General features: G+C 43.7%; 1 protein-coding gene across 2 annotated transcripts in view; it reads left to right on the forward strand.

Annotated features, from left to right (window-relative positions):
- PRIMA1 (proline rich membrane anchor 1) overlaps window positions 1–25,536 on the forward strand; it is a 55,264-nt gene that overhangs the window by 21,545 nt on the left and 8,183 nt on the right. For both annotated transcript variants that reach the window (XM_075753672.1, XM_075753671.1), the window contains exon 3: window positions 9,092–9,221. In XM_075753672.1, coding sequence (XP_075609787.1) covers window positions 9,092–9,221 — 130 coding nt within the window. The remainder of the gene's footprint in view (window positions 1–9,091; window positions 9,222–25,536) is intronic.

Genomic DNA, 25,536 nt, shown 5'->3' on the forward strand with positions numbered 1-25,536 from the left:
ATGGAATAGGATATTGCTGGTCAAAAGCAGTTCTTTGGTCTTTCCTCACTGGGTAGCATCTTCCTCCTGTGCCTGTTCTCTGCGGCAGGATCTCAGGGAACGGGTCCAGCAGAGCAGCTTTCTGGGTCACTGCCCTTTGGGGACTGTGATAATCCAAATCCTTTCCATCATGTTCGGATTTACTGGAGATGAACTTGCCCCAAGTGGACTTCATCTCTTACTGAAGCTGTCATCCATTCCTGCTTTACATTCCTGCTGCATTGGCCCAGTCCCTCGAGTTAATGATGGCTGTTAATACATCTGGCTTTCTGTGCTGCCCATCCTGCACCCTTTTTCCTCCCAACTCTCTAAACAAGTAACGATGTGTCCATCACATGGAGCAGAATAGCCCTGGGAAGGCCCGATGCTGTGGGAATCTCGTATTTTATTGTATTTAATGGATTTAATCTACTCGACATTGCTTTAGCATTTGGAGCTCTCCTTTGGAGCTTGCTTTGTTTCTGTTTCTCAGGGGGAAGCAAGGGTGAAGCGGCAGCAGGGCTGGGGCCGCATCCTGAGCTGCCAAAGCACCTCCATGCCGGATGTTTAAACATCACAGAATCCCAGAATGGTTTGGGTCAGAAGGGACCTGCTCCAGCCAGCAGCTAGATGGGTTTGGTTATCACCATGGCTCAATATGGGGCAGAGAAGTTTCCCCACTGCAGATGTTTTTCTTTCTTAAGGTTTAATTGTGCATACACACCACTGGGAGCAGCACCTGGTGCCGCCACCAGCTCATGTGGTTGAGGCAGGACTTCACCAGACTCCTGTCTTGGATCCACGGTAGCTGAAGTCTGGGAATGCCTCTACCTTCCCCTCCCTGAGCCTGCGTTTGCTGTGCAGTCTGGAGGAGTGCAGAGGAGGATTGTGGCCTCTTGCAGGCTGTCTCCAAGTCCGTGCTGGCCAGTTGGGGAGGGGGGCTGACCCAGCCCCTGGGGCTCCTGTTGGTACCAGCATTGCCTTTGGCATTTGATTTGATGTGCTCCTGCATCTCCCCTTCAGTAGTTCAGGCATGGCCGGGTGTTTTGTCTGCAGGCAACAACTGTGAAGGGAGGTTGATGAGGTGATTTTTGGACCTGCCAGGGAGACAGCGAAGTGCATCCATTCATATAGGTCCTTTATCTTCAAAATGAATAATTTCAGACACATGCAGAGGTGCCCCAAATGCGAATGTTTGCCGTTACATGTTCAGCCAATGTAAGGAATCTCAAGTGCAGGGAAGAGGGAGAAGAAAAAAGGAGTTGGTAGAGTTTCTCACATATTCAGTTACAAACACTTACTAATTAATCCCGAGGAGCCACTCAGAATGCAAAGACATTTAACAAAAGTATTGGCAGCAGTTTCATTTATATGGATGCATATATATACCCCTTTATATACATACATTAAATATATCTATCATATATATCCTTTCTATGTATATATGTGTGTTTATATACATATATACATGTAGGTGTATGCATATATGTACATATATAGATGCATATATGGGGGGGGTATATATGCATATATATATATACACACACAAACACCAGGGAGTTCCTCTCACAGCACACAGAAACTTGACACACTTAGAGAAGTCTCTTCATCTGTCAGTGGAAAATGGCAATCCTTCCCTCTGTGAGCCCATCTTTGTACACGATCACCAGCCTGTGCATTGCGTTCTGCAGGCAGCTGTGGTTGCAGCGTGAACATCAGCTCAGGTTTCCCTCTGGCCACGCACAAACCCCAGGGCTGTGCGCCAGGGAGGTGTGAGGCTGGGGCGAGCGGAGGAGCCGCTGCATGGCACACAGGCATGCATGGCTTTCTGCCTCAGGAGGAGGCACCAAGGCCCCTCATGTCCTGGTCAGCCTCCTCTCCCCCATCCTCCCAGGAAATTTTCCCCTCGAATTCAAAAGTGTCACTGGATATGGTTTGAAGGAAACGCATACTTTGCCTATTTCTGAAGTGCCTTTTAGAATAACAGTTGAAGCTCTATATTTGTATCAAGGTCTAGCAGTAACACAAACTTCATTAGAAGACTCTTTTGAAGGATTTGTTTTTCCCATGCCAGCTGCCTCTCGCTGTACATGCTGGGTATACACAGCGTGTTCCTACCATGCGGATTATCCAACTCATCTGTAGTGGTTCCTATGTGACGAAATACAGCAAACAAACAGGGCACACTTGAGCTGACACGGATTCAGGTCTCTCCACGTCTCCCTGGGGTTAGGTAACAAAACCTGCACCCGGAGAGCCCACAGCCTTCAAGGCTCTGGGGACTGAGCTCCTGACCTTCGGCAAAATTTGGAGCAGCACTTAAGAGCATCATCATGCAGATGCTGGGACAAGGTCCTCAGCTGGCACCAGTCTCACAACTGAATGGACTTTTACTAGTCTCATAGAATCACAGAATAGTTTGGGTTGGAAGGAACCTTTAAAGGTCATCTAGTCCAACCCCCCCCTGCAATGAGCAGGGACAGGTTCTAGTTTACATCACTTGAGCTCTTGGCCCTTTTTGTTAGCTGCCCAAGGCTTCATTCTGATGGACAATTAAGTTAATCAGCGTTAAGTTAATCAGCACTCACTTTGGGGTGAACTTACTTACACTGCTGGGGGGAATTAAGGGCCTTACATGAAAGTAGACAAGAGACCTCAGGCTCGGCAATGAAATCAGCTTCCTCAAAAAAGATGTGGGCATGTGATGGAGGCTCTCCTCACATTTCATCTTTACAGAACACAGTGCTTATAGAGTAAGTGTCCGAGCCTTGCTGTCTCTGTTCCTCTGTAGGGTTTCTCCCAGAAACCCAAGTTATTTCACATTAATCAGGGGATTCATTGAACTCCTCTATTCCACAGGGGGTTGGATGAGACACCTTGATGTGAAGAGGCACAAGCTGCAACAGATTCAAAATCTCTCTCCATACTTAACTGGGAATGGAGTGTCCTGGGAGTCTTTTCATATACTTTGACATCTGAAATCACATCTAAACCTCTCCATGTTTTCTGGGCTTGTTCCTGCATCCCAGTGTGATAACAGCTGTAGGAACTAGTGGCTTCTCTCTGTCTTGCAAGTGGAGATGCCAATGTGCAAATTATGTGAATATATCAAAATAAGGCAAATAAGAGTGAAGACGAGACTAGAACCCAAAGCCCTGCCTTAGCCAGCAGATCAACAGGTCTCTAAAATATGTGACGTACATAGAGGTTGCTAGAAACACATTTCTTGCATCTCCAATTGCTTTTAAGTTCCAACCAAGACTGATAAAATACTTGAGGCCCTTGGAATATGAGCCTGCCTTCAAAATAAAATCCAATCTTGCTTCCTAGCATGCTAATTAAAAGTGCATGGCTGATTCAGGCAGCCCTACAATAACAAGAGGAGTGCTGCAGGCATAGAAATGGCAGAGTTTAGCCTGTTGCGAGTATACAATATTAAAAACAGGCAGATGTCTCACAAAGATGGTTATGCCAGCACTCTTGACCTTTCTGCAAGAACAGGAATAAAAGCAGGAAGAAAAACAATAATCAGTTTTGATGTATCTTGAAAGTGCTCTTCCTTTTTTAGGCATGAAGTTACTGTTATTGTAAAGAGGTGAGGGGGGTCACTGTCACCCTTCACCTCACATTATTGCACACTCACCTGCTGCTTGGGACCAACTCTGTAAGCAGATCGACACACTCAGACCTCAGCCAGAAACACCTCCCCTAGGATCGCACATGGGAGCATGGGTCACTGCCTCCCTTAGCTATCTTCCAGCTCAGCCCTGTGTTTTGTTTTATTTTGTTTTGCTTTGCTTTGTTGAGCTGCCTGATGGGCGAGCGCCAGTGGAAAGGGATGCCTGGATGCAGGCTCCCTGCCTCGGCACCACTGCTGAGGGCTGCGCAGAGGCAACGACTCAACCCAGCGTAATCCCCATGATGGAGCACTTACTCTCTTCTGACAGACTTGGTGGTGGTCCTTTCCAATGTTCTGACATTCCCACACGAAGAGCAATTAGCCTACAACCCATACCGCAATGGAAAGTAATAACCCTAATCAAAATAAATAACAGAAGTACTAGATTTCCACAATCTTAGCTTTATAAAGTACAGCCATGTCCAGTAAAGATAGCCTGTGGGCGTATCCAAGGATTCCAAGTCCTGTTTCTATATTCTGTTGCAGGCAGTACAAGTATGTGTGACTTTTACAACATACACAAAACCATTTAATGCTTAATCCAGAAGATTAAAACAGCTTCATCAATGTTTTTTGGTTTTAGTAGCTCAGGGCAATTTTCAGAGGGACCTACTCTGAGATTTGCTAAAATGTAATCAGAGACTTCTTTGTGATTTTATGGAAACTTCCTTTCCAGTGACACAAATTCTATTTTTGTGCCTGGACATTGAGGGAAACCCTCTGTAGCTGGGCTAATCTTTCCTGGTATGCACATTTCTGGCTAGACCCATGTGTATACAGATACCTGCTAACATTAGAACTGGAGCTGTGTCTTTATGCTGAGCCTTCAAAATAAATTTAGTCAAAGAGAACAAGTGTGTGAGATTTGTGTGGTGCTTAAATAGTTTGCAGGATGCCGTTGCTCCAAAAGTACTATTTCATGAATTTGTTTTCAATAAGTTGGATCCAGCCACTCACTGTAGGGCTGAAGTTGGTCTTTTTATTCATTGTATTTATTTGGACCTGGTGATGTTAGGAATAGTTGAAGGTGTTGGCCCTCTAAATGTAAACCTAACCAACATTTGTACTTCATAAATTTTAAATCCAAGAAAAAAAAGGCATTGTGCTCATGTGGCCTTTCCAGAGACGGAGTATTTTCTTTACATAATTCTTATCCTGAGTCTGATCTCTTTAGCTGAATTTAGACTTCTTTCTTTCAGGAAAAGTGAAAAGACTACCTTAAGCTAAATTTTTCAATGAAATACTCCACCAGAGCTGATGATAAACTATCGTAACGGCTAATTGCCCTTAATGATAATAATTACTCTACTTCTAATCTAAATATGCTTAGTCTCCACTTGTAGTGGAGTACATTTCTGAGTCATTTACAAACTCTACCAGTATCCATCACCCTATTTTGCGGGGAAGGGGGGAGTCACTGTTAAAAAACACATTCTCTCAGCAGTGACTTTCCATTTATAGTGAGATTTTGAGACATACCAGTTCTCTGGCTTTTAACTCTATTTATGTGTGCCACGCTTACTGTGTAGCTTTAAAGTTTTGTAACCCCAACATCACGTGGAATTAAGTCGAATGTCATACCAAAGTCTAAAGCTATCACACCAGCACTAATACATCTGTTTACCAAACCAGTATCTCCTCAGAAAATATCTAGTTAGTTTGACAAGATGTGTTTTCCTAAACCTATGGCATTTAGCATCAATTATTTATTTTAATATTTTATTAATCAAATGAGATTTTCATTATTTTGGCAGGATTTCTGTCAGGATGGCAGGCTGCGATTGCTTAGTTCACTCTGCTTATCTTCTTTAAAATGTCATCACTTTCCTACCACTTTCCACCCAACAGTATGTTCATTGTGCAGACCACCACTTTGGGGCTTAGGAGAAAAAGCACATTTTCATCAAGTTGTTTTGCACTGTGAAAATCATATTCCCCTTTCAGCTGATTTTGAGACCAGTGAAGAGCACCCAGGAAAGAGTCAAACCAGGAGGCAGTCATGCTCTGAGCAACTGAAACCACTCACATGAGACCAGCAAAGGGTGCCAAGGGAGCAACCACCATGGCTGGGCTTGCCAGCCCTCAGCTCTCAGTAGCCCTGCGGTGATGATGAAGGGACTCCCTGCGCCCAGAGATGCCCTTCATTCCCCAAATACACTGCTGTGAATGACAGCAGTACATGGCTTGTTTCTTTATGTGACAAGGGAAAGGATGCTGAAAGAAAGATTCTGATTTTGGGGAGTTTATAGTGGATTTGAAAGAGGTGGTACAAAGGAGACAACCATGAGAATTCAAGTGTTTTCCTGCATTTCATCAAAGCTTTTGCAAGACAATGAAATGAACGGACATTGTCTTTGGTATAGGTAGTGTTGGACGACAGCTGCTCAGTGTTTACTAGAATAATTTCAGTATTAGAGCAGGGTTTGAGACTCGTGTCTTCCCTCTTCCACAGAGTGCCGAAGAAATGCATTGCTGTTCCATGCAAAGTGGCACAGTTGCAAGAAGGTGCTATGAGTGTCTTCAGCCCAGCATAATTTCTGATCATTAAGTGCATGACACATGCAGGCTCAGCCCCTTACAGGTGCAACCTGTTTCTTCTACACTGTGGGTGATGAGCTGGCAGGTAGGACCCAGGCACAGGAGCATGGAGAGCCTCCCCAGCCCCGGGCTGCCCCAGGGAGCAGATCCATGAGCCCCATCCCAGGGGGACGGAGACATCAACACTCCCCTAACATCAAAAGCTCAGTGCGGAACTCACCAAGAGGCACCTCTCTGAGGACATGGCACTTCCCAGGCACCTTGCTGGTTCTTTGGGAAGTTGCTCTCTCAGCTAACTTTCCCAGCCGCTGCTCATAGGCATGAAGCACGGCAGGCACAGGGAGGCATCCATGTGGGCCAGGGTTGGGCTTCCCAGCAGCACAAGGGGATTAAAAGCAGTTCTGCTCTTCCTCAGAGGATAATTGTGAGGAGAAATGCATTAAGGCCATATAAATGTCACGGTAATGAAAGCTATGTGAATGCCTACTGAGAAAGGCAGAAAATAGCACGCAACTAGAAGCTTATTGGAAAAAGAGTGGACATTTTTTAAGGAAAACAAGATTACCTAGCACTGCAATAATAAGGGGTAGAAATAGAAAATACTTTCTAAAGCTGTATAAACCCACCAGCCACTAAGAAACAGGTTTTGATAGCTTCCAGTGTGATTTCTTGTGCTTCTTTCTGGGTTCCTGGTCTGGACCAGTGGGGAAGAGAACTGAGCCAGGTGGATTAGGGGTCGCCTCCGCATCAGCAATTCTTATTTTCCTGTCATTAATAACTACATATAGGCTGTTAGGAATCATATTCACTATTCAGTCCCACATATATCTGTTTATTCTCCATGTAAAAATACTGTGATAAACCATCAAGGAGCATGTGGTGCACAGGCATGTGACAAGCCTTGCTTTATACCCTGTCTCTGCCATACGTCAGTCTCGTGTTGTGCCAAGGAGCGACCTCGTCTCACCATCTCGGTTTGCTTTACAAATAGTTTGGTTGATCCCGCCTTGCAAGGACAAAATAAGGATGGCCTCCTTGCCCCATTTTTTTATGATCGCATCTAATTTTACATGGCATCTGCTGATGCATATGTTTCTTCTGATTTCACTGCAACCTATTGTGTTTGTCAGGGCAACACCAGGAGGGTGGAGTTGGCCCTGAGACTGCCTGCTCCTTCATACAAATATTTTGTCATTCCCTCTGTTCTGGAATCTTAGAAAATAACAATACTGAAAACTTCCAGGGAATATTAAAAACATTAGCTTTATCACAACACAATAAATAGTTCCATCACCCACTGAAAACTGAATTCTGCATCTGACATAGTAATAAAGTAGAAAATCAGTTGCCGAGGTAGTCTGGGAGTGGACACATTGTCAAAAGAGGAGCCAGGAACAATTAGTTTTTCAAATCACTTAATTTTCCAGCTTTATTTTTCTCTCCCATAGGAAAACAGACACACACAAAACCCCACCACCACCCTTCAGTCAATATATGTACAATAAATTGAAGGCAATATTTGCTAGACAAGTATAATCAGAGTGATAGCATGCTCACTGCATGAGCTATCTGCTCCTGCAGATTTCTCTGGGTGAATGTTGCCAATTCTTCTACAGATCATGCAACTGGAAAAAAAAATCTTTTCTCAGTAATTACGTACTTCAGGATTTTACCTGAGAAGTGTTAAACCTAAGAGTATGTCTATGTCTTTTCCTAATCAAACACAGGAGGCACAGGAGATGTCAGCTCACAGTAAATGATGCAGATGACATATTTTAATTTGTGCACCTATTTGTGATGTGTATAACATGAAGTTCAGAATTTAGGATATATCAGATCAAATAATTAGACTCAAAATGCGCCTTTTGCTATATTTAGTTCTCTCCCATACTTAATTGAAAATATAGATTTAGATAGTCCCATTGACTTATTCTTTATTAAACTTAATTTAGGGTGACTTAAACTCTCATGGAGTTTATGTGGTTGCATACACTGAGTTAAGGGTCTCTTCCCCCTCTGCAATGCACTGGCAGTGGTCATGCCATTGTCTGTCGCTCACCATCCTTCAGGAAATGTGTCCCCTCAAAGCCTGGGGAAAGGAATATGGCCCTGAAGGAAAATATTGGAACTAAATGCCACCAGTATTACTCTTGATGCAAAATAGTGCCTGTTTTGAGTGATACTTACATAGGCAAGCCTAGCCCTAAATTGAATAAGAAAAATGTAACAATAATTGGTTATATTTTCACAGGTTAACATTTGTTAATGTTGACGTTTCTTACCTGTTGGACATACAATTCAAAGGCAGGGTAGGGAAAGAAGCTTGTCAACTATAGTCCTCTAAAAGCAGTTAATAAATGTAATAAAATTCCTCTTCTTTTAAAACAAATCCCCCTTCCTTGCTCCAAGGTTACAACGATAGCAGCTGCAATACTGATTGGTAGGCACTGCTGCAGCTCCCTGATAAACCTCCTCTAATGGGGTTTGAAAGCCTGTCCTTATCAGTGTAACATCTCTCTCTCAAACTAAATCTGATGCAGCAGGAGATGGCAAATGCAGAGGGAGGAGAGGTTTCCCACGGGTAGCAGAATGGAGCCTTTCTCCTTTGTGCTGAGCATGTGGACAGCACTGACAAAGAGAACCTGGTCATCTGGGAACCACGATAAGAAATACCTAGTACCAAACTAGTTGATTGCTTGGGGAAAAAAAAAAAAAAAAGGGTCCTAAATGGGAAATATCCTCTTTGCATGTATCTGTGGCCCTGGCATAGTGCTATTGCATGGGTGACTGAAGCATATCTGATTATACGCTGCTTATTTCAGAGAACTCATGTATTTTTCCACACTCCTTTTACAGCTCCCAAGTCCACCTTTTGTCCCACTGAAGAGACCTGGTGGCCAGGCCTGGTTATTATCATCGCAGTATGCTGCGCCACACTAGTGTTCCTCTTCGTAGTTGTCATCATTTGCTACAAAGCCATAAAAAGGTAAGATTCTAGATGCTTTTACTGTGCTTAGGGCAATGTAACCCCACAAAGGTTGGCCCAAGACTGGGTTGATACCTTGTTTTGTTTAAAGGCATCCTAAAGGCAAAATGCATCCTGTAGTCGATGTGTGTTTTCATTGGAAAGTCACTGTATGTACTGTATCCTGCCTGTGTAAAGGATGAAGTGTAATGCACAGTCATGGGCATGAGGAGGAGAAAAACTAGAAATGGGACAGGGCCACAGTGTTCAGACTAATATGAACTCCCCAAAGTCAGATTGCGGCGGGTTGCTGGGGAATGTCAATAGCTTTGGCTTGGCCAAGTGTAGCGGCAGGAAACACCATGCTATTCAGTTCTGGTAGTATTCAAAATTTACATGTGGGATGTGAGATTCTTGGCCCGGGCCCGTCACTACTTTCGGATTGATGCAAGCCCTTGTAACCCAAAATCTAGGGTAATTTGTGTAGTTTTTCATTTGGAGACTCTACTTCTAATTTATTCTTACTTCAAAATTATCACCTACAGAATCGATTTCAAAACATGTCTCTTTTAATTTAAAAACCTATGTGAAGCCTACGTACAGCACGATGTGTAGTGACCGTTTCAGCTCCCCTACCACTGTCTTTGCAATAGATGTGCTTGCATAGGCCTCCGGTAGTTAGAAATTATTGAGTTTACTTACATAGAAAAATGGGAGTGGGAATAATTTCTTCACCTAAATAATATTTCATATTTTGAGGGGAAAAGTAAAAATCTGTAACTCTCATGAGATACTGCAGTGACACCTGAATCACAGTTTGGATTAAATGATGTTTATTCAGCTTTGGGATTTTTTGAGGGGGAAAAATGTTATCTGCATGCAAAGGAACTGTAAGATTTTTGATGAGACTCAGCAGGGATATCACAATGGTGGAGCATTGCACATGCTTTGTGATTGTCTGAAAAATTTATGCCAGATTTGAAGGATAGTATATCTATCTGAGAGCATCAAAAAGGGAGTATTCAAACAAGAAGACAGAAGTCTGTATCTAATTTCTTATTAAATTTACATAAGTATCTTTGCTATTCCAGTTTAGCTAAAATGAATGCTTATTAGTTTTGAGGAGTTGGAAGGCTTTCACTCTTATCTACTGAACTTCTTAAAAATCATCTGTGGAGGACTGAAATTGGACTTGAATTGGACTGGTAATGCAGTGCAAAATTTCTTACTTATAGTTCCTAATCTAGCATTGGCTGTTCATAGGGGATTGGTGTAATTCCATGTGGAAAGTTGTATTTGTTTCAAAAACCACTATTGTATTTGTGTGCCTGGTGCCAAATTGTGAATTATTTCTGCCAAGGCTGCAAAATATACCTACAGGAGCAGTAACTCTCCAAGGCAACTTGTGCCTAGCAAGGAATTGCTCTTAAAATCTGCTCTGATGCTGGTAGATGGGAGGTGCAGAAAAGGAATTTAAACAGACAAATTTAGAACTCCCTTGAAAAGACTGTGGGAATTCACATAACAAAGTCTTAAGCTTCATGTCAGTGAAGAATAATACAGATACTTGATGAAGACATGCATTATTTGTCAACAGTGTGAATATCAACGTACAAGTCAGCTGCTTGAACAGGCATTAGGCTCAGAGAAAAGTGAAAATTCCTCTTAGATCTTCTTAGTGTTGACATTCACACTGCTGACAAATGCTAAGCTGAAAACTGCTCAGATGTGGGACAGACAGCTATAAAAGAAAATCTTATTAATTATATTTTTACAGAGTAACTAGAGCGTTTCTTTTCATCAATGAGTCCTTCCTAAAACAGCTCTGTTAAAAGGATGCCCTAAAGTACCTGGCAGCATTCCTCAGTAGTTCAGGTTCCTTGATACACTCTAAAAGATATCTATTGATAAACTCTAGGAAATAAGATAAGACACTTCACAAGAGAAGCATCTCTGCCTTTGACACAGACTATTATCCCATACTGTTTAGCTGAATTTATTTTAGCTAGTGTGATAAATCCTTCACTCTATTTTTTACTGAGAGGTAGAGGTGGCTAGAGAAGGAGTGAGGGGATTAATCTGGGTGATGCTGAAGCTGAGAGTCCCTCCAGTGTGCTCCCAGCCTCCAGCTCCATAACCGTGCTCTGCCCCGTCCTTTCTCACACCTCCATCCCACCAGCTCTCCTCTGTGGTCCTCCTGGGCCCTTATTCCTGTGCATCTCCTGGAATTGGGACCTCTGTCATTGCATCTCCAAGAAATCTGTCTCCCACCTCCAAGGCTGCTTATTTATAATATACCCATCTCCTTTAGATGCGAATGCCACCCACTCATCCTCCAGCTGGATCTAGGCTGGGTTGTAACCTCAATATGGCACAACCCTCTTCATCCAAGGAAAGGCACACGCTGATTGCCTTGATGTAGAAACCAGAACCCAGCCTGAAGGCCCAACCTGTGCCTGCCCCGACTCTTTCTTAGCCCCGGGTGAGGATAGCCATGTGTCTCACACTGAGCGGCATCCTTCCCTTCTTGCACCATGTCAGCATGTCTGCAGGTTTCAGATGTGTCCCAGCCTCGGTCCCCTGCTGTCATGTGGCTGGTCACTGCGGGGGGGACCAGGAAAGTGGCAAAGTTTGCTGAGGACGGGACTGTTCACAGTGCCCATCACAAACTGATCTTCAAAGCCCTCTTCTGCTCAGTTTCCTTTCCTTGAAACAGATATCAAAGCATTTGCCTACATTTCAGGGGGGGTCACTGAGGTTCATCACCTACTTTCTGATGAACAGTAAATGTGAAAGTGGTGAGAATCATTATTCAAACATACACTCCCTACAACCTTGCATGAGACTGTCACCATCCAGCATTTTTAGACAGAATTTTTTTACCACTTCCTGGGGGAGCAGAGGAAGGAGATCCACATCTTCACATTTGCAAACCTCATTCTGATGATAGCCTGGGGTGTTCAACAAAAACTGGAAGCACCAGTAAGCATGGAAACTGGCTTGGCAGCAGCAGATGGCTTATATCTTTTTTTGGTGCAACAGGAAACACATTTAAAAATTCTCACCAGCCCATTCAGCTAAAAAAGTTGTAAACCAAAATAAAAATACCAAGTACCTACTGAACATGAGTTCAGATTGGATGATAGTACCAGTTTTATCCATGGATAGATGTATCCTATGTATACATCTCTATATATCCTATGTATCCTATCTATAGTAGATCCTATGTATCTACTATAGTAGACATATATGGTTGGTATATATTTCCCAGTCCATAAGTATTACAGGAGAGTATTGCAAAAGCCTAACTGGAATAACTTGATTTCTCTGCTTATTAGTCTTCCAAATGAAGTGGGATTTACATCCTGACCATCAATGTTATCTATTTCCTATTTAGCCTAAAGCATACGGCTCAGCTTAATTAGCAGTGTAAGCACTGAAGAGATGCTGAAAAGTGAAATAACATCAATCATCTGGTTGTAGGTTGTAGCAAGAGTTAAATGTTTTAGTAGGAAAGTGCAGGAAGAGATTTATTTGCACAGAGCTTGGATCTGTTGTATTAATCCCTCACTTTCATAGGAATCAAATTTGAAGTAGAAAGAAAAAGAAAAATCCTATTGTGCTTAAGTTAAAATCTCATTTACTGGTTTCCAAGGGCCAGACCCAATCAAACTCTCTCATGTCTGCTTTTCTGTAGCAGGAAGAGAGGGAACGACTGTCCTCAAGGTATCGTAACTCAACTATATTTTTATTCAATCTGTATAAAACACGTTTCTCCTGGGGTGGTTTGCTTTCCCTAGTAAAAGCTAAAACTTTAGCATATCGCCAATTTTAGGCACTAAAGCTTTTTTTGATAAAATACAGCTTAGTGAATTGGTGCTTCTTCGTATGAAATAACTACTAGAACCAAGCCAGCATGCTGCTACCCCCATCCCTGCATCTCTCCTGGAAATACTCGGCTTCTCCCGATATGAAATGATCATAAGAAATACTGAAATCCATTCCAGTGGATGGATTTTACCTCTCTGATCCATGTTGGAACCAATACCAAAATATGTCAATCAATCAACTTCACTACTCAGAGAACTGCTAGACAGGTTAAACTCCTGGGAAGATACATATGGGGCAGTTCTTCGAAGGTTCTTAAAGCAGCCTCCGAATTTCCTATGTGTGATACTGGGCACTGCATGGCCAGGTACAGGTGTGCACTACTGCATAGATCAAGCACCAGAGGAGATCTCATGTGATAATTGTGAGGTGCTGCAGCATGGTTACACACACAGTGATAGCACCCTCAGTTTGGCAATGGGGGAACAGCTGTTTTCTCTGGTCTTGGTGACAGATGGGTATTTCCTCTTTTAAAAAATGTGAATTTTCTCTTAAGAAACTTTTCCATGGCACATCAGAAAAAAAATTAAGGATTGGCACTTAGCGCCAGCAGCACTCACAGTTTGTAAGATCTGTAGATTTCTAGGACAGGCTTAATCACTCCTTGGCCAGGGCTCAGGCCCACTGTAAGCAGTGAGACTTCACTGCTCATTTTGTGAGCTGTGACAACCAGCGATTTCTGTAACACGTAGCAAGAGCAGACGAATGACTGTTCAAAATCTGGAATACCTCCAGGTATTTCTCTGCCATGTCTCTGTCTGTCACCAAGAAGTAAAAGCAGGAGGTCCAAGGACAATTCATAAACCCGTACAGGCTGGAGGAAGCTGGATCGTTTCAGTATTACATGGTTTATGGACTGGACTGGGGCAAGTGCACTGTGAATGCCAGCAGTTCCAACAGCTCTCCATCTGGTGTAAATCGGTGCGGAGTCAAAAACAATCAGTGGAGCTCGATTCATTTTAATCAGCTCTGGAGGTGGCTGTCTTTTAAGCTTTTTTTACCATCGCCAAGCACCTGAATAATAGTAAGAAAGACAGTAAGACTGGAGGGAAGTGGGAAGTAAATACAGTGAAGAGGATTAACAAGAGTGGTTTGGTAAATAAGCAACTGAGATGGGGGAGAGAGGGACCTGCAGTATGTAATCCTATTTCTGCAGCTCACTGGTGTGTCAGTGTCTGTGAAGGGAGTAAGATATTTACATAAAAGGGAAAAATAAATCCCTGGCTCCCTGTATAAAATTAAGATACTGGAGCCATTTCTAAAACCTCGAAGGGGAAAGCAAAGCTGAGTGTCCAAGTCTCCATGCCAGCTGATGAAACCTGGCAGGAAGTGTTTCGATGGTTTGCCAACATGTGAAAAACCTGTACTTACTATCTCCAGAACATCCATATGGTCTGAGATGACCCATGAGCAGCCCATTGTGCCTACGGATGTGACTCCTTGGCTTTGCTGGATTTTAGGTAGGATAGATACCTCTGCTCTCAGATGTACCACAGGGTCTGCTGCCAAAGAGAGCCCTCTTGCTAAGTCAGCACAGAAAGCAGGCTGATGATAGCAAAGTTTTACATGATATAACTTTTAGTCCTCTAACTTTGTCAATCCACTGTTTTGTATGTATGTGTCCCATAGCCTGAGAGAAAGGTACCATAAATGCCTACATACGCACTTCCTTAAATAGGCACTGAGTTCACCTTCAAATAATTAAATGGAAGAAAACATTGTACTGAAATAAAATGACAGGTCATATTTAAACTGTCTTAAAATTCATTGCTCAGGTATTTTCTAGGGTATTCAGCATTAGTGTATGATTTATGGACCCTGTACACTGCAAGGTCTAGTTTCAGTAGTGGGAGCAAGGTTCGGAAAGTTGGGTTTGTTTGACAAAATGAGGCAGGTGCTTGCAAGGGAAAAACAGGGAGGCTTGTTTAAGGAGGGTAAAAAGTAGGATTTGGGGCTGTGGTGAGCTCCTGTGTGTGTGGAAGAGTGTGTCCCGTGCAGGGGTGTACATCCTGCTCAACAGGCCCCACACCTCTTGCCCAGCCTGTTTTTTACCACTCACTCCTCTAAAGAGCAAGCACTGTGTAGGTGGCCACACGGCCATCTCCCATGAGAAGTACTGAGGCTGAGCACAATCAAGTCCAAAATCATTACTAATTGCAACAAAACAATGCTTTTCCATGTGAGGAGAGAAGACAGAACAGTGTCCTAAACTTAATTGCTTTGAAATGGATATTCATGGCATGGCTGATGGCAGACAGATCAAGGTACATTGAGATTGTTAATCTCTTCTGTTCTCCCTGACACATTAGAAGGGTTTGTACTGAAATGGTGCCTTAATTCTCAGCAGATGACTGGAAAGATAGTAATTACTCAGAAGATAAAGTGAGATAGTTGGTGGAAAAGCTGAGTTAAAAAGTACCATTTGAGTGGGGGGACACTCAAAGGGAAGAAGAAAGTCTATGGGGGCATGGTCTCTATGTGTCCTTGATGCAATTCCCTGACATCAAACCAGTTCAGCACTGCAAAAGGGGTCAACCCCTAAGAAGTGCCACTCACAAGGGAATATGGTCTTCCTCTGGAAGAGCCGGGACTGTTACTGAGGGCAGTTGAAAGACAAACTTCAAAGTTTTGGAAGAGCACAGAAAAGACAGTCACACTGTAGCCTGATTATCTTTTCCACAGGCTGAATGTTGATGCTTATCAACAACAGGATTGGCATCTACTGCTGAGCACCACTGTCCAGGTCTTCTGCCACCTCTAACCAAAGCCCAGCATCCTCATCTGTTGCTTAGCCTCTCTGCCTAATCATCTCCCAGTGGTGAATTTACTCCCATCCTTGGAATGAGGTTATAGATGATCTACTGATGACAATTTAAATACCCTGAGCAACCAGTATTTCTGCAGGAGATCCCATTTTTTAACGATCAAGAAATGAGTTCATAGAATCACAGAATGGTTGAGGCTGGAAGGGACGACTTGACATCATCTACTCCAAACTCGTGCTGTAGCAGAGTCAGCTAGAGTAGGTTGCCCAGGACTGTGTCCAGCTGGGTTTTGAGTATCTCCGCAAATGGAGAGGCCACAACCTATCTGAGCACTTGTTGGTTTTCTTGTGTTCTTTCAAAGTTATCACTATTTATTAAACTAAATGTAGCTCTGCTTGATGAAAACTTGCTAGTACAAGGAAAATAAGTTGTTCTTCTAAACAGTATTGAAGTCTGGATGTTGGTTGTGCAACTATTTCCAGGGTGGTATATATGAGACAAACTGTTGAACAGCTTTACAGCTTGACCCAAGCCCACTGGAGACACCAGAGCTCTGCTGTATTCATTCTGCTGATTCAGTGGCATCATTGGGGATTTTGGATGGGGGACTAACAGCTGGTGCTGCCCAATGTTTTTTGGCTGCATCAAGACAAAAAAGGGTTGGCCTAATTTTTAAAGCAGAATAGCAAAAGTATTGCCACTACTTATTAGCAGGTTCATTTGACTGATCAAGCGCTGATGAGTAAAGTACCTAAAATTGTCCTTCATCAGAGAGATAGCATAACTATTATAGGACAGGATTTCTCTGTCTCTTTTAAGTTATACCAAAGTCACATATTGCTAGGGAGAAAGTTTGCTGTCATAAGTGGATAAAATGCCCCACTGTTTCTCATAGCCAGGAACACTATCAGCCTTCAGGAGGCTTTAGTCTTTAGCATAAAACAAGTGGTCCAAGTGTTTCACAGAATACCGTCCTTGTTCACTCCTGATTTGTGATGTACTGACAATGATACCAACAGAAATCTGTAGAGCATTATGGTCTATCCTGTGATCAATTAACCTTTCACTGTGACCAGAAACAAACTTGCCATGTTTCTGTTTTCTACTGCAGATGAGGGTAACACATCGAATGGGCCAAAGTCTTGCAATAGAATCAAGTATTGTACATTCACTGCCTCAGTGCAACTCTGTGAGAGCCATGGGTGGCTTTTACAGGCTCGTGCCAGAACACAATGCTCATCCTGGTCTAATTGTGTTGGTTGAAATATTCCTGATTTACCCCAGCACAATTAGAAGATACAAGTGGATACTAGAGCTTTGAAACATATACGAAAGTTGCCAGGTTTACCATCAGTTTTTATTACATTTTTTCCTGAAGCCATAACTTCTGAAGTAATCTGGATAAATATGAGATCAGGATTCTCTTCACCTACTTGTCTAAAAACTGACTTTCCAATTTAAGACCCTTAGATATTCAAAATCCTGCAAGGCAAACAAATAATGTTTTCTTAGAAATTCATTTAATTTTTAAGCAAATCATAGTCTTTACCAGCTGACACAAGAACACTTGTGGCTGACACTGCTGGTGAAAAGCCACAGCTGTGGCTGAGGTGTACCAGGCACAGTGTGTAGGGATACTTGAAGAAAGTTTTGGGCTTGATTATCTGGGATATCTGAGCTCAGGACTGTGTTTGTTACAGCCTGCAAGAACCCAGCAGCACCCTGGGGTGACTGCAACAACCTTTTTTATGACTCAGAGGAAATTGTACCCATGGTAATGGGGTGGGACTGTAGATCTATTACTCCAGCTCTGTCTCACCCAGAAATTCCCTCTACACACCGAGAATCCCACAGGAACCTCCTGGGTGCTTTTATTGCCCCCTTTTCCTTTCCACAAAGGATTTGCAGTGCATCTGGAGTAAAAGCAGTAGAGCCTGATTTCTCCAGTGGCCGAACAACTGCAGCTCCCGGTGGGTTCAGCAAACACAGTGGATTTGCAGGAGCTCTAAAACCCAAAAAGTTAGAACAAGAAAGCCAGAAATGTGTGGAAATTGCCCAACAGTTCCCACACGTGCCCCAGGCAGGCTCTGCCTGGACTCAACTCTGCTCTGCCTCAGGGTGACAAGAAGCCAGACCTTACCATGGAGCAGCTAAGCACCAGCCGGTCCCCTAACCATCACACGCATCAGACCATCTTCAAGATGCTCGGGCTGTTCAGCACACCTCTCAGTCCTGTGTGCATGCCCCGTTCCCCTCCAGTCTCTGCCCTTTCTTGTTTACTGCAGAGCCTTGCTTCCTGCATCACCCCCACGTTGCTCCAGATTTCACCACACAGAAGATGCCCCCTTCCTGCCTGACCTTTCAGCACGCTTCTGGCCAGCAGCCTTGGTTTGGGGCCACCCTTGGCTCCTCTAATTCATGACTTCTGCTGGCTTTGAGTTTGATGCCTGGCTCTAACCTGGAGTTCTTTGTGCAGAGACCCTGGGGAAAGGTAGAGCTCAGGGAACGGCAGAAGCTGCGCTCGGACGTGCTTCCTCCTGTGCAAGGAATCACAGGCAGAGGTAACGAGGCATCTGACCACAGCAGCATTATTTCACACTGTAATTTATGTGCATTAGTTTCACACCTTTGTCTAATTAGTCACAACTTGGTGTCCAAACAAGATCTCAACTTTTCCATGCTTTAGCTGAGAGCAGGTGTTGATGAAGGTAGGCTCAGGGGTGCTTGTCCCCACCAGCTGGTTTCAGGGGTCTCTGCTGCTCTGAAGGGAGGTCACATCACACAGACCTCTGCCTTGCTGTGCTGTTTGCTGCCATGCAGCCACGCTGCCCGAGGCACAAAGGGTGCACACGGGGTTCCCCTGTGCAGAGCTGCGACGCTCCTCGGGCACACATCGATCGCTCATAGCCACCCTCAAGCCCCTCACAGCTGTGCTGCCACCACTTGTGTCCATGTGATTTCTGCTACCTCTGTCCTTCCTTCTCTGCACCCCTCATACTTACTGCTAAATATTTATAATGCTCCTGGGTTGCTAAGCAGCGCACAGCTCCCCGCTCGGGAGAGCCTTGCCGTGAAGGCAAGACACGCAGTAGGTCAGCGTGGGCAGAGCTGCAGGTGGGAGAAGATGGCATCTGCTGTGGTGGTCCTGCTCTGACACACACTTAGCTCACTCTGACTTCAGTGTCCCCTCCATTGGCAGGCATGTGGCCACCCTCTCCAGTATGTCTGGGCTGGAGAACAATGCTTCTGGTTTGTCCATCTCAGAGACTTGGCTAAATAGCCATGTCAGAGGGCATTTGTGGAGATGAGGATCACAGCATCCATTCCCCAAGCTAATGCCAGGTGTTGGAGTGAAGCACTAACAGGGTGTCTGATGTAAAAGGTCTGATCCCAGATGTGTGCAAGGCACGAGTGGGAAAATAGGGTCATTCCTCACTCTGGCCTTTGAAACGAAGTCTCAAGTGGAGAAATAGTGCCTCTTTTGGTGTCTGCTTTTTGAGTCAGTAGCATGAAATCTTACAAAAGATGTTAATACTCCCAAGCAGCAGTAACTTCAGGCTAACCTGGCTCTTCCTTTCAGTTGCTCTGAGCCCTGAGAAGCCAGTGTGGAGACTGGCTGACCTCAAATCCTTTCTCAGAAATTGTCCCTGGTTACAATTGTCTAATGCCACTGAGCTCCCAAACTGCACAAAAGCAAGTTCTCTGTGTAGACATTAAGGTGTGCAGGACTTGCTGGTTGCTCCACCTCTGTATGAACTTACCCCATCGCACACCTAGAGTACAGGAAGGCTGGGACCACCCTGTGCAGTCCACTTACAGTGGGTTTGCAGTTATCCTGCAAAGAGCAGGGTCTGGCTCTGCAGACTGTTTGTTGTGAGTGGAGAAAGTCAGAAGCAGCTGCTTGGAGATCAGTGGTCTTACTCTAGTTGGTGGCAGAGACAGATTGCCTCAAATGCAAAGTGATCTAGATAGTTGCAAAGGTCAGTTCATTTTACAAGTTTTAATTTTCTTCTCAGCTCCTTGCATTTATTTGTGTTACAGACACTCTTCTATTAAAGACATTTCTATAACAGAAAATCTGCAGAGAATTTTGGTTCATCTGCACAGAAATTAATCATTAATATTTAAATAATTTTGTAAATTCTGTTTAAATGAGTCTGTGAAATAGCAGTAGCCTTGTTCTTCTGTATGGATCAAGTTCATCATTAAAGTTGTTGCTTATGTTTGCAAGGGATCAAATAGCAAGGCAGTTATCTACATTCAGCAAAAATCTGGGCACAAAGTAGCACAGAAGATCAACTTTGTTTTGGGGATGGAAAAGTCCAGCGCCTAAAATGGCAATATCTACAGTCACTTGTCTGGTGAGAGACATACTGTCCTTCAGATAGGGCGGGAGAGCAGTGAGGAGCAGCCCTTGCTCATCTCCTCTCTCTGCCACCATGTTTCCTAATTAATGTTCGTTAAGCACTTTGAAGCTAGAAAGCATTGGATCATGATAGGTGGTGTTTAATCTGTTCCAGAAAGAGTGGAGAATTTTAAAGTACTAAGAGAAAGATCTCAGTTTGGGCTTCCACTGGTGTTTTTGTATTACTGAGTGGCAGATAAGCAGAGGAGTGTTTGTTGCCTTCATGCCAGCACCTGTGAGAACGTGCATGTCTCAGTTTTGTGTGGGTCATGGAGGGCTGTCACAGATGTGTGCAGAAATGAAGGACCAAACCTGCATGTGCATTCAGCTTGTGGGCACAAAATCCCAGAGAGTGTGCACAGTCCAGTTTGGGGGCAGCCTTAAATTTTTGTCTATGATTACACAAGCTCCCTGACTTTGATTTTAGTGAGACAGCAGCATAGTGGCACTACTGCAGTAATGCATCCAGTCTGCACTAGTCTGGAGGACATTGACAGGAGGACTCCAGGAAATGTTACTCTCTTCCCCCTTCCAATCTGCATGAAATAGGAAAAACAAAAAAAAGCAAAGTAGGAGAGTGTGCTGCCTTCATTATCCAGCTGTTACCTATCCCCAGCCATTGCCCAGACCTGGTGCCGTAGTAGAGCAGTGCACCCCATGGCCAGCTCTGACTGTAGGTATTGACGTGATCACTGAGAATCAACCCCAGGGAAGCTGAGGCTGCACCTGAAGTTCGGTGAAATGGTTTCTCCTGTTACATTGGTTATTTCAGTTCCCTGAAGCAGTCCGTATTCCTTCTTTGATTCTTCAGGGTGGCAGCCTAGACATCTTAGTAACATGGGACTGGAACAAGACCCTTGGGTCACCCTGTCTGTCTCCAGTATTGTGGGCACTGTGGTATTTGATCCTTTTCATAAACATACCAGTCGTCTTTGAGCTGTTTAGTGTTCCCTCTCTCACTTCTACGTCCTCCAGCAATCCAAATTCAAACTGTTACTCTTCTGAGAGTAGAAGAACCTTGTTTGCATCTCCAGCCTAAATTTACCCATGTCTACTTCCCATTTCTTCCATTCAAGCGCCCTTTTCCTTTCCTGGTGCTCCCTGAGACCAATCCCATCCTCTCTTTCTTTTCATTAGACCAGATTGTTCAAGCTTGTTTATTGTCTTCCATAAGAAATTAGGACAGAAATTTGAGCTGGCTTCTCTCTAAATTATAGACTTGTTAGGGCAGATCCTGCCTAATGCAATAGACTTACATATATAATCCTGGTTATCTGGGAGCTACATATACATTGAGAATCCCACGCTGTTTCTGCACTGCTTGGCAGAGCGTCGTGCGCCATGAACTGGGCTCCATGAACATACCTTAGCTGCCTGCAGTGCTCTGTGGCAGGACAGGCCTTTGAGGAGCAGGAGCATGCCCAGCTCATATCCAAAGGGCACTGCCAGTGCATAGCACACTGTCAGGCATGACCGTGGCTATCCTCCAGACATGTTTTGGCTTCGTTGAAAGCAGTGTGCCTTCATTCCATGCATTTAATATCTTCTTTTTTGTCTTTTTTTTTTTTTTCCCATTTAGTGGCTTTTTGCCAGGCTGAAAGGCTGGCGACATGAGCTCATTTTTTTACATTAGGCCCATTCATTTTTTTCCTTTTGTCATGAAAACATATCAATGATGTATTCTGCACTGAGAACATCCAATGGATAACGTCAGCTGTAATATTCCTCCAGTCAATAAAACCTTTTAAAGATCATTACAGGGAATGCAAAGAATGGGTTGTAAGGTAAGAGGTCATTGAAAGTACTTTTATCAATTATGTCAGTGAATCATCCAGTATGCTAATAATAAAGCTGCTTCTCTTCCTTAAAATCAGTTTTGTGTAGGAGTGTAACTCTGAAGTTAGCTTAATTGAAGACCTAGTAGGAAATGTGATGGCATCACCTTAGTCTCCCAGGAACAGATCTTCCTCTCTAACATCAGAACAAATTCTCCTCAAGTCCACCAAAGTCTGTGGAATTGCTCTGACTTTGCAGTGCTGAAAATAAATGAAGACTAAACTCCACTTCTTAAATTTCACATGTGGCTCAGCAATCTATTGCAATTACTTGCAATCTGAACAGGCCAAATCCTGCCTTCAGATATACCCAGAGCGACTGGCTGGGATAGATGCACTTCTGCAGAAAGAGATCTGCCCACCACATTTTGCAGCCCAAGTGCACCAGCTCAGGGAACCTCTAAGTGCCGATGAATGGCTGCAGAGTGGCTCCATATGGATTTATTTTTTTCCCTGACAGAAGCACTCAGCAAAGGCTAAATCTTCAATCTGTGCACAGTGAGGGGGATTTGATTATCACAGGGGACTGTGAAACATCCCCAAACAGAAATCGCCCACATGCCTGCAGGGCTTGCTTAAATATACTCCAGAAACTGGTCAGCTAAAAATGGCTGTGAGGGAAAGCTGAATTAGCCGTAAATTGCAGGCTTGAAAATGCTCATGTGAACAGCCAGAAAGGAAGAAACTCTCCTTAGGAGATGGTATCTTGGGGCTAGATCAAAGTCTATTGGTGTGACATGACTTGCAGTGCTGTGAAAGAGCATTTTGCATAATGGTCCTAGCACTGTGCATTTGTACAGATCTTCTCCACTTCTTCATCTGTGAGAGACAGAAAAGGTCTGAAGATGTTCAAAATTGTATGCTTACTTTCTCCCGTAAATCTTATTTATCAGCTGACCACTAGTTTTGTTTGGCTAAGACTGAAGTACTCAAAGGTCTCTAGGGAAAGAATGGCCTTTTCTGATTAACCAAAGACACTTCTCTTCTTTTCATGAAGAGCAAAGGGGCAATGCACCTTGAGGAAGGAGACGTCCATCAAATGTCCAAAACTGAAAGTAACCCAATATACATAGTCCTTCCAAAGAGTGCAAGTAATATCATCCAGGTTACCTATAAGACTTGAAGAGTAAGTAAAAAAACATCACATATTGGGATAATAAGTAATAAACACTGGGACAAGACAGTTTGTTTGCCTTTTAAATGCTGGACTATCTAACTTACCAGTCCAAAGATGGAAATACAAGGAATATGTGTAAAAGCCTTGGGAGATTGAGAGTATTTAACATTGGTCCTTGACAAACATTGAGCAGTAATGAGTGCATTCCTGAAAGTTGTCCAGATGGAGCTGCTTTTTATTATAACTGCAAAACATTCACTTTGTATGTGGGAGGTAGTTGAGCCAGTAACCTCTTCCTATGAGGAACGAATAGTATGCTTGTTGTTTTCTGGATGGATAGATGGTCCACATACAGCTGTTAATTAATTTAATGGAGAAAAACTAAGGTTTCAGAGAATTTTCATCATTAGGGTTTCTTCTTTGATTTCTATCTTTACATTGTCAAATAAAAAATATCCAGATTTAATTTTTCTGGTCCCTCTGAGATGGTCAAAGGGAGAAGTCAGAATGCGACTCTCTTTCCATGACTTAGAAAACTAACTCCAGAGAAGTGTCCTTCTTTAACATGAGTCCCACATGGCAGGGCCATAGCACCAGGCTGGCCAGCCCAGGTTTGTCATTAGGCAAGGCTCATGGTGGGCAGCTGCACACAAATTCCATGACCATGCCCCAGAAAGCAACTGTTGTCAATGCACTGAGCCCCTGTAGCAGGGGTCCTGTTCACAAACCAGTCGTAGAAAGCAAGTTCTTTTCTCCCACCACTTGCTATCATGGGAACTGATTTACCTCTGATTGCTGATGGCCAGCATGAATCAAACAGCTGTTTGATGAATGTCCCCAGTACTGAGATGTAAACAGCCTCCATTCATGTTCTTTATCATCTTACAAACAGTCAAATTACTGGGAGAGATGGTTCAGTATTTGAATAACATTACAAAACTTTTTCTTCCATTCCTATCCTGTATCTGCTAAATAAGGATATTTCTGAAGAGTGACTGTAGCCCACACATCGTCTTGTCTAGGCTTCCAGCAGTGAAGTCTAGCCAAGAGCTTTAAACATAGCTGCTACAGGTACTGCTAGCATCCTAACCCAGGAAGATGGTGCTGCTGTTGGATCTCTACTGGTATACAGGTAGCTTTGATATTTCTGCTGTGCACTGGAGGCACATCAGGATAGACCAAGCCTATGAAGTAAATGGGTGTGTTGTATGAGACCCAGTTTTATTGAAAATCATTAATTTTTATGTGTTGATAGCTAATGAAATATTCATTGGTATGGAGAAGAGCTTTGAACTCATCGTATGTATAAGCGATACATCTTCAGCTCTCTGATTTGTCTCTTCCCTTCTGACGCTCTGCCCCGGGGATCGACAGACACACATGCGACCTGGCACATGTCACCGCCAACGCAGGAGGGGCAGGCGAGCCGCAGTGAAGCTCGTCGGTAGGGCAGCTTGCCGGCTGCTTATCTTTGCCCATAGTACATAGTGTTCTGGGACATGCAAAAGTGGGGCTGCCCACAGAGCTTGGTAGCAGCTTCACTCATGGTAGGAGCCACCTTGAGGTGAAACTGAGAGGAGGGACAAGCTCTTTATGCATTACTGAAAGCACCTTCATGAGAGGAACTGAAAACATGAAACAATTTTTGGCATAGGTACCTTGTACATTGGCACAGGTACAGCTGTGCAGAGGCAGTAGACTGTTGGTAAATTCTTTTATCAGTTGATACTGATACCCATACAATGAAATCTTTTTTTAGATATATTTTTGCAGGTGCCTTTTAACTACAATTTACAATTTTGTACCAATGTTGAGGAGAGAGTGGAGTTGCACCGTGGTCTTCTGAGCACTGGGCATCTCCTCCAACAACACGCAGCGGGGAGGGCAAAGTGGCCTTTCCTCCTCTGTCTGCATTTTAGGAGAAGAATGGCATGCTATTCCTGTTTTCTAAGAAAGAGGGTAGGTGTTTCCCTCAGAGGATAATCCAGGGCAGCAAATCCCATGTGGAGGCAGTCATCTCCTGGCAGTGCTGAGTCAGCTATGGGATCCCTAGGAGGAAGGGAATTTAAGATCCCTTCACTTCTCTGCTGCCTGCCCAAGGCCACCCCCTCCTAGCTTGGCTGGTTTTCCCCAGGGCCCAACCCTCCCAGATGCTGGCCGTGGTGCACTGGCACTCAACAGAAACATGGCTGTGGAGGTAACAGTAGGAAACAGGTTTGTAATGCTCAGGCTCGTCTTATGAAATCAGGTTTTATCCTTAACTCTCATCCTTTCCAAGCACAAAGCACCTTGAAAAGTATGAGCATGTGGATTGTGTTGTGTCTTT

This window comes from Balearica regulorum, chromosome 5 (genome assembly GCF_011004875.1).
Source record: "Balearica regulorum gibbericeps isolate bBalReg1 chromosome 5, bBalReg1.pri, whole genome shotgun sequence".
Classification (NCBI taxonomy): Eukaryota; Metazoa; Chordata; class Aves; order Gruiformes; family Gruidae; genus Balearica; species Balearica regulorum.